This window comes from Danio rerio, chromosome 18, assembly GCF_049306965.1.
Source record: "Danio rerio strain Tuebingen ecotype United States chromosome 18, GRCz12tu, whole genome shotgun sequence".
NCBI classification, from domain to species: Eukaryota; Metazoa; Chordata; class Actinopteri; order Cypriniformes; family Danionidae; genus Danio; species Danio rerio.
In genome coordinates this window covers 32,650,319-32,664,535 of record NC_133193.1, presented here as the reverse complement: position 1 = coordinate 32,664,535, position 14,217 = coordinate 32,650,319, and the positions used below count along the sequence as shown (strand labels likewise).

At 34.6% G+C, this 14,217-nt stretch overlaps 1 protein-coding gene across 1 annotated transcript; it reads right to left on the bottom strand.

Moving 5' to 3' along the window:
* Positions 1-2,118: 2,118 nt before the first annotated feature.
* Positions 2,119-13,831, bottom strand: mvda (mevalonate (diphospho) decarboxylase a). The gene is given in 10 exon segments (NM_001007422.1): positions 2,119-2,308; positions 2,505-2,613; positions 2,740-2,855; positions 6,111-6,329; positions 10,343-10,417; positions 12,252-12,451; positions 12,806-12,943; positions 13,033-13,147; positions 13,412-13,482; positions 13,644-13,831. Coding segments are annotated over 10 exon segments (1,203 nt in total). The 5' UTR covers positions 13,720-13,831; the 3' UTR covers positions 2,119-2,224.
* Between the last annotated feature and the right edge of the window lie 386 nt (positions 13,832-14,217).

Sequence of the window (14,217 nt, the reverse complement as noted above, 5' to 3'; positions counted from 1 at the left end):
GGCATGTAATAGACATCGTCAAAACGATCTACTGCAGTTCAAACAAACCGAGAATCAAAATGGCAAAGAAAGTTGATTTAAGTGACTTTGACCGTGGCATGGTTGTTGGGGCCAGACAGACTGGTCTGAGCCTTTTAGAAACAGCTGATTCCCTGGATTTTCACGCTCAACCATCTCTAGGGTTTACAGAGAATGGTCTAAAATAACTGAAAATATCTAATGAGTGGCAGTTCTGTGGGCCAATTGCCATGTTGATGTTAGAGGAGAATGGCCAGACTGGTTCGAGCTGATAGAAAGGCAACAGAAGTATGCAGAAGAGCATCTCTGAATGCACAACACGTCGAACCTTGTGGTGGATGGGCTACATCAGCAGATATTTTATTGGCACACTTTGGACCCATTAGTATCTATTGAGCATTGTGTCAACACCACAGCCTACCTCCCCGCTGAAAAATCAAGCTTAAACCAGCCTAGGCTGGTTGACCAGGCTGGTTTTAGAGGGGTTTTGGCCATTTCCAGCCATTTCTAGCCTGGTCTTAGCTGGTCAGGTTGGAAAATGACCAGCCAAATCCAACTAAAACCAGCTTGACCAGCCTGGTTTAAGCTGGATATAGCTGGTTTTAGCTGGTCATGTCCCAGCCTGGTCGACCAGCTAAAACCAGCCAACCAGCCTGGACTGGTTTAAGATGGATTTTTCAGCAGGTCTGAGTATTGTTGTTGACGATACATCCCTTTATGACCACAGTGTAGCCATTCTCTGTCTTCTGATGGCCACTTCCAACAGGATAATGCACTTCATAAAGTGCAAAACATCTCAGACTGGTTTCTTGAACATGACAATGAGTTAACTGTAGTCAAATGGCCTCCAAAGTAACCAGATATCAATCCAATAAAAAAACCTTTGAGATGTGGTGCAATGGGAGATTCCCATGGATGTGCAACTGACAAATATGCAGCAACTGCATGATGCTATGTCAATATGGACCAAAATCTCTGAGGAATATTTCCAGTACCTTGTTACATTTATGCCATGAAGGATTAAGGCAGCTCTAAAGGCAAAAGGAGCTTTATCCCGGTACTAGTAAGGATTACCTAATAAATTGGCCTGTGAGTGTATCACATTTATTATATATTTACCATACATGCAGAGTGCCAATCCACCTACAAGTGTCTGGAAATTCATTCCTGTTACTGGGTTCATTCCTGTAATTAATTATTATGTATATATTTTTTAATTTGGTAAAATTTTCTTATTTTTATCCTTTATCCTAGTTGACCTAATTACATGACTTTAAATTTTTTTTACTTGCAGTTTGAGTCTCCTGTAAAATAAAAAAAAGGCTTTGCATAAAAAACACCTTGTGTACATATTTAGAGAATTTTTAGTAAAAAATATAAATTATTCAAACATTTTACCTACTATTTCTAGATTAGTAGACTGTGAGTGGAAAACAAAATAATTAGTTTACATTTTTTATAACATCCTTTTAAACAGAAACTTAATTTTTGGTAACAGGAGGAAAATAGATCCTTCCCCTACATTGAAACCTTGTAAAAAAAAAAAAAATGTACATACATTTTATATACATTTCAAACAGTTAAATGTGTTGCTAGATAGTCTTAAAAAAAAATAATTTCAAGAAATTACAAAAGCAAATGTTAGCCTTTCAGTGGAATGTCCCATATATTATTTTGAACATCCAATAGTGTAGATGTATAGGTGTAATTTAGAGTAATATATATGTGTATATGCATGTGTTTTATGTATGTGTTAATAAGAAAAATTTGAATTTAATCCTACATGGCACCCCATACCTATGGAATAATACTATACATGCATTTTTTATATGTAGTCACACTCCAAGCTTTCAGTTGTGATTGTGTGAAACATTTAATGAGGGATTAAAAACTTAGTCTTCAGCTATAGGACTAGCTTGTAAATAACACTGGTTTTGCACTTATTTTGCTCATCTCAGCCTGATATTAGCTGTAAAACTGTCTAATCAACACCTTTACACAAAGAAATACTAATAGTTACTGACAGATGAGGAATATTATAAAACATTTTTAACTTTATCCTTTAACTTCACACTGCATTTCAGGGCCAAAAGACAAATGTCACAATTAAATATCTTTATTCTAATAAGAGTAAATTTACTCACAGCAATTTTTTTTTATTGAAATATATTTACAAATGATCTTTACAAGTATACAATGGTTATTCTTAAACTGCAATCTTCTTGGGCAGGCCATCAGCACCCAGCAAATGAAGGTTTGGATCTTCCACCACACGTGGTCCAGGGCCAGCCTGAAAGTGCAAAATATTTATAAGCAGTTATAAGAAAGCACATACAATTTTTTATTTTACTGACACTGAATTCAACAACACTATACTGGTAATAAAACTGTAGTGTTACCTAAAGTGTTTATGACATACTATTGTTACAGATACAGAACAAACAGATAGATATGCTTTAGTGTTCATGTCGTTTTTAGATGCCTACTTTAGTGCTGATTATATAGCGTATTCCATTGGGGGTTGGTTTCATATTGATGTCTCTTATCATCTCCTCAGAGAGGTCAGCTGTGCACACTGGTAGACCTTTGAAAAATCTGTAAATCAAAGCATTTGATAGTTCTGATCACAACATTGTGTCTCTGTGTACTGTAAAGAGCTGCAAAGTTTGTTTTTAAACTAGTAATACTGTAACAGCAACATGCTTGATTTAAGCAACTTACTCTTCTTCATTGACCTTAGGGGGAAAGAAATGGCGAACCACCTCTACAAACTCTGGTAAGTAGTCTTGCAAGGAGTAAATAACTGCATTAGGACCAGCATCAAAGGTATATGCCACCTACAGCAAGACAGAAGGTGAAAATACATCATTCACTTTACACTATAAACTCAAAAAACATACTGACTTTTACAAAAGGGACATAGAAGGGACAATGTAGAAATGTCATGAGTAAATGATGAACTATTTCTTTAACTCTTCATTTGCACAAAAAGCTAAAAAGCTGACGGAAACAAAAAACACTGAGTGCATCTACTTATTATTTAGTTGCAAGACAGCACCAAACAGTTTAAGGGTATCAAGACTTGTATGCCTTGATATAATGTAAACATTATATTAACATAATGCCTCCTTGTAATAAACTACCAATGAGGTAATCAAAATAATCTTGTTTGTCTTTTTGACAAGATTATTTCATACACCTGACTGTTTCTGTTATTTATTCACTTGTTGTTAACCCCTTACTGTTTAGTGAAGTTTTCATCATGGCCCAACTGCTCCCTCTATATATAAATTTCCTTTCCACAATCTCAAATTTATTTTTCACTAGCCGCTATACAAAAATAGAAAAATAATAATAAAATATGTAGGTTGTACAAAAATATTTGTTATTTTTAATATTTCTCTGTCTGAACTATAGAAAGGTTTCACAGTGAGAAAAAAAATAAACATGGCATCTGTCTTTTTAAAAAATCTAAGTTAAATGCTAGTTGGACACCTTGCTTGAATGCTCTGAGGGCCCGTTATGAACATCTATGCAGTAATGAAAAGCCTCCACAACTCGCAGCTGTGCACATTACTTAAAGAAAAGTAATTAATAGTTATAATTACTAGTTATGTCTCACAAATAGTAACTGAATTACGTTGTTACAAAAGTAATTAACTACCAGGGAAAGTTACTATTAAGTTACAAAAATACGTACAAAAATGTATAAATAAAAAATAAAACAAACACTAAATTAAATAAATTATTATTATAAAACATTCTACACGATTCTATACTAACATTCTATACTATACTGCACTGTACTAACATTCTACACTATTCTATACTATATTAATGTTGCTAATGGACAACATAGGAGACACCAATCAAATATAATATGCTATTATAAATTCTATGATCTCTATAGTGGATCAATAATTAACTAGATGGAGTAGCCAAGGGGGGGTAAACCAATTACATAGAGAAATGTTCATTTTTATATGATATATACACACATAGACACCCATGTTTCTTACTCTTAGTGTACGAGCGGGCGCAGCTATTTGAATCTCTTTGGCTTGAGACTTCCGGTCATATTCACTTCCATTTATTTTTAGACGTTAAAAATGGCTAGTTACGCTGCTTGATGTTGCATACAGATATTTTCACTGATATAAGATTATATTACTCTTCTTTTTAGATATAGTCATGGACATACTTGTTTGTAGAACAAATAGTTTGACCGTTTTCTGCCATATATTATTGCTAGTCATTTCTCCTATAGGCAACTGAATTGGAAGTTCTAAAACAATCTAAAAACAAGCGTACTTCCGCATTTTACAATAAGGTCAGTAAAACATGTTCTCTGTTGCAGTCATACATGTGTTCTTGTTTGTTTTCGTGTATGAATTTTTGTTCTAATTTCCATTTGTGCTCTACACCCAGGCCTTTGCAAATCTTTTCAGAATTTAAATGGATTTAAATTTGTTTTGGACAAATTAATCTTTTTTTGTTTTTCACTTTTCCCATTAATTTTCAATATGGGGTTAGTTTGACCCCAAGGAACCTAAACTGAATTTGACACCCCTTTAAGGGCTCCTATTTTATCCCTTTTATAAAATGTAAGATAAGTGTTTGATGTCTCCATAATATGTCTGTAAAATTTCAGCTCAAAATACTCTTCAGATAATTTATTGTGCCCTGCTGAATATGTGAAATTTTGAGTAATATTACATTGTAACTGTTTTGTTGCTTCTACCTTTAAATGCAAATGAGCTGGTTCTCCTAACCCACTACATACACCCAAGCATATGCAATCTCCTGTGTTACAGCCAATCATCATCAGTTATGTGTAAAATGTATGTGCATAACTAATTAGGGTAAACTTTTTATTCGATAAGAAAAGATGCGTATAAACTACGATGGAAACACTTTAACCGAACAAATTCCAGTATGTGCATTAAAAAAGTCATGTGATTTTGTTATAAGAAATTATGTGATGATAAAAATGTGTGTGAATGGACAAACCACATTGTAAATCATCTGAAAATGTTGTTTTGGTCATTCTAAAAAGCCTTAACCATTTCAGTACTAGTGTTATTATATTATTAATTACCTCCAGAACTGTCAAGAGCGTCTGTGCTCCATGTCTCACACCTTGAAACGCCACCACACGTTCCTTGCATGCCAGCATTGTCTTCTGAGGCGCAAATTATTTATTAAATAAAAAAGATTCACGCAGCTTCTCCAACTGCAGTAAATTCCGTTTTTACTTTTGACATTTGGCGCCAGAGATATTTTTGTTGTCTTTGACTCAATGGATAAAAATGCTGCTTTATTCGCATCTTTAGATGGAAACATAGCTACTGACGCCCCATTCACACAGGGCGTCAGCTTAAACTTTTCTCATTCACTTTGAATGGGTGACATCAGGCGTTGCCGAACTGCATTGTGTAACTGTAGAAGCCACTTTAAAGGCGTTGCTCACTGCAGAAGTTGGGACTTTCTCAACTTTTCAATCGCAGACAGAAGCGTCAGCCAATCAGATCGCTGTATGCAAATACACCAGCTCAGAAAGTAGCCCACTGCTGACTAATTTCATTGGCTGACACTGCTATGACGATCACGTTAGCTCCAACTTCAGACACACTCTGTCAAGCGTTGATGCTGAAGCCCTGTATGAATAGGGTGTGACTGGTGGTGCTGGTGCAGAGCCAGGTGAAGTATAAATCCAGTTTAAAGAACCGGAACGTCGGCTTGGTGTGTCCCGGCCTCACAATGTTATTTGCTTGGTCAGATCACTTAACTTTTGTAAATCAGAGGCCTGAGACATAAACAATGGCAGAATATTAATAATTGGGTAAATTATCTGTTAAGAAGTTGCTTAGCAGTAAGCTTCCAGATGTGGTAAGTGTAAAACCACAGGTCTAATTTACAAAAGTACAACGTTTTTTTTATCACTGTGTCCTACTTCTGCTTTTCTCAGTCAACCTTTTGTTTCTGTTCTGGTTGATAAGTCATAATATCTGCTGAGGTGGCTCTTTTAAGCACGAAATTCTCATTATCATAAATGTTAGTGAAATCTCTAAATATTGTTATATTATGCTCACCCTGGTCTCGCCATAGTACTGGTTGTAGCGGTGTACAAGACTGATGATCTGGTGCGATATGTTGTTCAGGTAGAATATAGGTGGGTAGGTGTCCAGGCAGATGGCATGAAACTGATTACTGTCTTTCATGGTCAGCTCACCAAATTTTGGAAAGTCTCGTAGGTGAATTGCCCTTATCATCTCTTCCATACGACCGGGGACCACAGCATCTGCTCTGTACTGTGGAAAAGTATAGCATATGAACTTTTATACCTACAAACTTATACACATCACAATAACATGAATACCTTACTTGCATTGCACTGGTAAATTGCAGAAGATGTTAACTTTCTTATTTTGTTTTGTAGTCACTCTGTAAATGCATTACTGGTGAGGAGTTTTTATTGATTCTTTCAGCAAGTTACACCTTTATGTCATTTTGGAGTGACCCAGACTTTGTCATGTTTTATTGGAGTAAAAGAAAAGTTAGATTTTTTATGATGGGATTTTATGAAAAAAGGGTTTCTCACACCATGCTTATGTTAGAACATTACATCAAAATACTTAGCAAACAAAATTTCCTATGTACTTATGTCCTATGTACTTCGTTATTTAATATCATAAATAATTTTATGTCTTTAACAATATAAATACAAGCTTAAAACACAGAGACAATCGGCTCCACAACCCACCAGGTGGGAATGCAGGAAAAACCAGCTCCCCTCCTTTATTCCATTTATATTTGCAGCCCCTGCAACCCCTTTGTTTAACCACCCCTCTACATACTGTACTCACACAGAATGGTCATTTCAAAGTCTGTATGTTCTAAATCAACCCAAATAACTTTATCAATCATGTTTGATACCATTTGAAATGTCTCAGTTTGACTAGTACAATGGTCTCATTCTCTCAGAAATAGACAATCAAAACAATCAATATTTAACTTAACTTCAGGTATTTTTTGAACCACTGCGAAGGGTGTGCCTTTCCTATAGGCAGAAACTCTTTCACTAACTGCAAATGCCTTTTGCTATTCACACACCCTTTTCCTCAAGAAGATTCTTGGATTGACTACTTAAAGTTTCAAAATGTTCGGCACGATTCTGTTATCCAGATCAGTCCATAGCTATGTATATTTTGAAGTTAGGTATGCATCTTTTAATCTTGGATTTATCTTTGACAATTTGATGTCTTTTATTGATCATTTATGAATTGACTGAATGAATCGGCATAATACACATTTACCTGGCTAATAAATTGTTATGTTTTGAATTGTTCAAACAGAGGTTGTGTTTTTATCTCTAGTAGATTCATTAAGTCCATAGCTACAAAAGCCCCTGTACAGGTTAGTAACAGACTAAAACACGGTAGACGGAGCAGCGTGGCACGCTATACGATGTTCCTAGAGCTCCGACTAACACATTGGCATTAATTCATGTATACTTAGACTGTAAAAGGTTATCTAAGGGGATAGACCTTCATCTTTAAACTTATAATACTATTTGGATAGTATAGTGATTACTCAGCCCATACTCACACTATGTACAGTTGCCTCAAACTGGGCCACAGCACACTTGTCCCTCCTCCCGTCTCCCCTGACAGCCCGCACTCACATTACAATCGGGCCTGGGCACGCTTACGTCATGCACAGTGGAGATTTCTCTAGTTATAATGTTTCAGTCGTTTGATATGCAGTGACATGCAAACAAATATTTTGCCAAACAGTCCTTAGGGATGCGGTGACACACAGTCACATATTTCGCTGAACAGATCCTCCACTTTTGGTGCTCATAAATGATCATAAAGCCCTCGTGCTGCAGGAATGAGGAGGTTTGCTGAAGGTGCACAGCTGTCGTACAGTGAGGGCTTTGCGTATTTAATAAACTACGACAGTTTGCGTTCATTGAACAGTAAGATTGATTAATAAATCCACATAAAACGGTCCCTTAAAAGTCACGTCTTCCTTTCAGTTTCGGGCTTTGGCACGTTTTGCACCCAACACACAAGGATACTGTGCCAAAGCCCAAGTGAACCACGTTCAGGCCCACCTCCTCCAACCGGGTTAGGGCCGGCCAAGTGAACCGTGCCTGAGCCCGATTCAGCGCACTCACACTTCTCAAACAATCTAGGAAGTGGGCCTGGGCACGGTTCGGATAGCATAGTGTGAGTATGTCCTAAATAGCTCTATGGGGACCACATAAAAAATATCCTAATCTGAGAAAGTAGGGTTCTATCTTTTTAGGATAGTGGTCAATCGCCTCTGTTTAGTGACCAAGACTGACATGCTTGTGCTTAAGAGATTGTATACTCGGCCAGTACAAGACTCAGGATGTTATAGGAATCGAAATGAATGAGAATAACATAGAATAATGAATCTAAGAGAACATTAAATAATAATCTAAAGTAATGTTAAAGGAAACAAAATAATCTTATCAATATTATATAAATGGAGTCAGATAAAACGAGAATATTTTAATATTCTAAACCCCCTCATACTAAAATTGGAGTCAGATATGAGTTAAGTTTAAAGTTAATCAACATTGTGCACTGGAAAGACCATACATGCAGTGAACCTTTGTCCACCAGTAGACACCAACATTGGACTAGCTGGCTGGACCTTACAACTTCAATGTTGCAAAATCCATTATTTTTATCAATAAATGCTAATTTAAAAACTGAATTAATGTGCAGCAATTTGTGTATAGACGTTACTGAATAAAAATATATATTTTTTGTATTAAGGCATTGAAGGACCCAAGCAATGCAAAGACCAACAATTGAATTGACTAATGATCAGGGACAGGTCTTATTAAGCTTATCATTATTCTACTCAGTGACTCATCAATGCCTTTCTTCTCATTCAAAATCATGTATGTGGCATAACTGACATTGAAGATTTACTGCTACAATTAACTTAATTTTTTGGCTGAGATGCATAATAAGTAACTTTTAAGTGCAGCTTTGAGACAAGATAAAAAAAAATTTGAAGTAATTCCTAGATGTTTGATAAATATGGGCCCAGAAACACTTTTATCAGAACAATTTTGATTGTTAAAAATATCCAAATAAGCAGGCCAGGGCCATAAAGATCTAACCAACATCTGCATATCATCAGACCTAAACTTCCTAATTAATCATTGTAAACAGAAGAATTGGTGTAGCAGAACCTCTACTGAACAATTACAAATTCTGGCTCAAGCCAAGTTGGATAACTAAACATCGAGATCAGAATTTTTTTGGCATTTTGCATGAAATTGAAAATACAAATACCAAAGGACTTTTTATTTTGACTGAAAAGTATGATTTCTTTTATTAAATGTGAATAAAATGCATACTGATACAGGCCATGGTTTCCGCTACATTAATTCTTCCTTTGCGGGGCGCCACACCAAAATGCTTCCTATTCAAGACATTCAGTCGTTGTTGTTGTTTTTAATAGCGGATTACAATTGCACCAAAACGTATTAAAAAGTAAGTGAATTATAACAGCGCAAACTTTTCTGTAACCGTTTAGTGCTGTGCATTATTTGTTTAACCCTTTGAGTTTATGTGCTGACTGACTGACTAACTGACAGACAGGTGCGTGATCCATGAGGCCAGCAAACACGGCATGGCTTTCAGTTATAATGAACACAGATTGTATAGTTATAATTTATTTATAGATAAAGGTCTGTGGTTCTGCATATAATGACTTTATCTTGCTGGAGTTTATAGCCGTTTCACTTTACTTCAGGACGCATTAATGCCGCTCTGTAAGTCTATTGGAGACATTCATAAATATTCCTAGCAAATCTATTAAATGTTGAAAACACACTCACTAAATAAACACGCTATATCGGATTTCAGTATCGTTTATTTAAGAGTGCACAAGAAGATCTGCGCTTGAGCAGCGTATATTTGAGGGGGCGTGCAAGAGAAAATTGGCGCGCAAGCACGTTCGTATTGCACATAAATGCGATCTCTACTTGTAATATTGTGCTCACGACATTTCTCCAATTGTCATTGAAATAACGCCACAGGTAGTTCATAAATTTGTGTAAAAGGCCTGCCGCCACAACTGGAAAAAATCTTAGAGGTAACACTTCAGGCACTATGACATTTTCTGTAACAAAAACCACCTCGGTGCAAAAAAAGAGATTGCCATTTATTTATTACTTTGCTGATTACCTGCATACCGATAAGCAAAACAACACTTAGTTTTATGATATTGCAAAAATACATCCCATAAGAACATAATTGATTAAACAATTTACCTTCAGAAGGTGGCTCGTCTCCACACTTGTGTGCATTCCAGATGTGCTGCCAACAGATTTCTGCTCAGCACTGACCTATGAAAAAACATTTTCATATTAGACAATAAAACGAGTAACTGACTACCATTTCTTAGGAAAAACTGCATCTATATGAGAGAAATTGTACACTTTAAATTGCTGTAACTGATCACTAGTAAGTTCACATTTGGAGGCGGAGATTTCCTCTATAATGCATCTTGCAGGACATTTCTATTCATGATTTGTAAAATATAAATATATATATTTTGTGAGATTTCACCCATCAAACAATAGTTTACTTAAAACAAACTTTGGACATAGTCAAGACATATTTAAAAGGTAAAACTTGTTTGCTTTTTTGAACCGCATTCTGCAGTAATTGTAACAGGTTCAAGCTTAAATCTTATTTTAGGTGAAGGTGATACTAAAACCTTTAGAACTGATATTTTTTAATAATAAAGTTCTGTATTGAATTTTGGAAAATAATGATGATGGTCTATAATGATTTAAACAAAATATATAAATTTACACATCTAAAAACTAATGTATATACAGTTGAAGTCAGAATTATTAGCCCCCCTGTTTATTTCCCCCCAATTTCTGTTTAACGGAGAAAAGATTTTTTTTTTCAACACATTTCTAAACATAATAGTTTTAATAACTCATTTCTAATAACCAATTTATTTTATCTTTGCTGTGATGACAGTAAATAATATTTTACTAGATATTTTTCAAGACACTTCTATACAGCTTTAAGTGACATTTAAAGGCTTAACTAATATATACATACATACACACACACACATACATAAATATATATATATATATATATATATATATATATATATATATATTTAAAGGCTTAACTAATATATATACATACACACACACACACACACACACACACACACACACACACATATATATATATATATATATATATATATATATATATATATATATATATTTAAAGGCTTAACTAATATATATACATACACACACACACACATACATACATATATATATATATATATATATATATATATATATTTATATATGTGTGTGTGTGTGTGTATGTATGTATGTATGTATGTATGTATGTATGTATATATATATATGTGTGTGTGTATGTATGTGTATATATAATTATCTTATTTTTTTATCTAAAAATAGACAGCTGTTGTCCATGTGGATTGATGAAGATACAAGCCACTTTTACAATATTAAAAAAATCTTTTTTTTTTTTTTTTAAATTAATCTACATGGTTAGTTATGGTTTACGCCATGAGATTAAGAAATGTTTATATTGTCATGTATAGCAAAATCCCTCTAAAGGAAAAATTTATATTATAAAGACCACACTCTGTCTGCACCAAGCCTTTACAAATACTTCAATTTGTTAAAATTTATTTCATATCATTAAAAATTATAACTTATTTTGATTGATCATGAAATATTATTAAATAATGCTGTCCAGTCACTTTACTGCTGATCATGATTTTAAGAATTGATAGATCTGCCCTACACTATAAACCCAAGCACACATAGTAAGCATAGTTAAATCTATCCAGATATTTTTACCTAGTTTAATCTAAATTTGTTTTATTTAATCAGTTATCTTTCTCAGTGATGGATTGCAGCTGGAAAGGTATCCGCAGCGAAAAACAAATGCTGGCTAAGTTGGCGGTTCCTTCTGCTGTGGTGACCCCATAAAAGGTTTTGACAACACAGCAATGTTTTAAAGAGGGTTTAATTAACAAATGAATCTTAACTATTGTTTCCAATATCCAAGTAGCCTAGGAGATAAGCCACTTATTTACTGATGTAAACAATTAAACAAATATTTTGAATAAAATAATTTAGTCTATGATTGTTATGTCCATACACTCACCACAAGAATCAATACTCTGAGCTCTGGCCAGTACAACTCAGATGCCACTTGTTCAGCAATACTGTCTTTTCCATCTGATCGCTCCCCCAACTTCCACTGAACGAAGCCACCATACAAACTCCTGCAGGCACTGCCAGAGCCCTGTCGCGTCACTCCAGACAGCTCACCCTCCACATTAAACAACTGGGACAGTGTGTAGACTAAAACAATTGAGGTAAAGTTGGTTTAATATTTGCACATTTGTTCATTTTTGAACAGTAACAACTTCTTCATACTGGATCTGAAATTGCACACAAGTATGACTTCAAAACAACATTAGCACTATTTAAATGACTGTGGAAAATGTTGTACTTGGATAGTCACTAGCTGCTAATATGATTTTGTTACATAGATTTTGCAAAAATACTTTTTGAAACTTTATTATTATTAATAAAGTCTAAATATGCAAATACAAAAACTACTTTACCTCAATACTAAAACAAACTGAACTTCAAATCATCACCATCATCATGAGCACAGCTTGCCAAAAATTGATAAGTATTTTCCCCACTTACCTAAACAGGCATAGCCTGCTGCAGATGATGCCAGGCCAGCAGCAGTGGGGAAATTATTCACAGAACAGATATGGACCTTGTTGCTGACATCAGAAGCGGGATCTCCAGTATTTTTTCTTCTTTGAGCCAATCTACGGACTGGTAAATTAAAATAAAAATAATGTCATAATAATGACACCTGACATACAGTCTAATTTATTTTACCAATATGAAAGCCAGGAACATACTTTCCAGCAAACACGACTGCAACCTTGGATGACTGATATCCTGTTCTTTGCCATTCAGCCAAATGCAGTCTTTATGAAAACTTCTGCTGCATGCAATTGTTGTAGTTGTTCTGAGCTGAAAAAGAGGTATAATATGTATTATACTTTATAATATATAATTACACACACACACACACATATATATATATATATATATATATATATATATATATATATATATATATATATATATATATATATATATATATATATATATTACATTGATTATTATATATTATATTACCCTGGTCTCACTGATTCAGCAAATATTTTGGAGCACACAATGCAGTTTGAAAAACAGATGCTGACAACACTGAAGTATATGGGTACTGTCACTTACGTGATCTTGATGCAGCGTCACACTGAGGGATGCATTGACTGGCAGAATGAGATCTTCATCACGTTTACCCCCTGATTAATTGTGAATAAGCAATAACAGCTCTAAGTAGAACATTCATCGATATCCTAACGTTAACAGAAGTTTAAAAAGCGACTATCACATGTAAAACTACTAAATGTTAATGTTAACATTACTGATGTGTGATATTTTCTATTTGACAAATCACACTTACAGTATTTGATGACCGCAATGTTTACCGGTGCGGTGCAGGTGACCATTTCAAGATCTTGGAGAATATTTTCCGACATTTTCGTATTTATAATTTTGTACAAAAAATAATAATGATAAAATGTTATATATTTTTTAAATGACAACAAACATACTTCCAAACAGACTTCCACTGATCGCAAACTACTCTTTGCTTGTTTAAACACTGAAACCAAATAAGCACAGCAAAGCGGATTGGGATTGGCTCTTGATGAACACGAGGTTCGGTGTTTGACCAATTGAAGACTTCACCGTACAACACTATGGAAAATGAACCAATAACTGGCGTCGGACCACAATGGTCTTACTTCTTATTCCTCGGTTTTATAACGGATAAAACCAACGTTTAAAGCGTATTATCGCCACCTACTGTGTAGGAATAACCAGACGCGTATTGTAAAAAAATAATTATTAAATACTCATATTAATATAGTACTACTAACAAAACGGAATTAACACGTTGTTCCATAAATGATAATATGTGTCTTCTTCCTCTCACACTTTCCTAGTTTCCTTCTTCATTGTTTTGTCTTTCACTA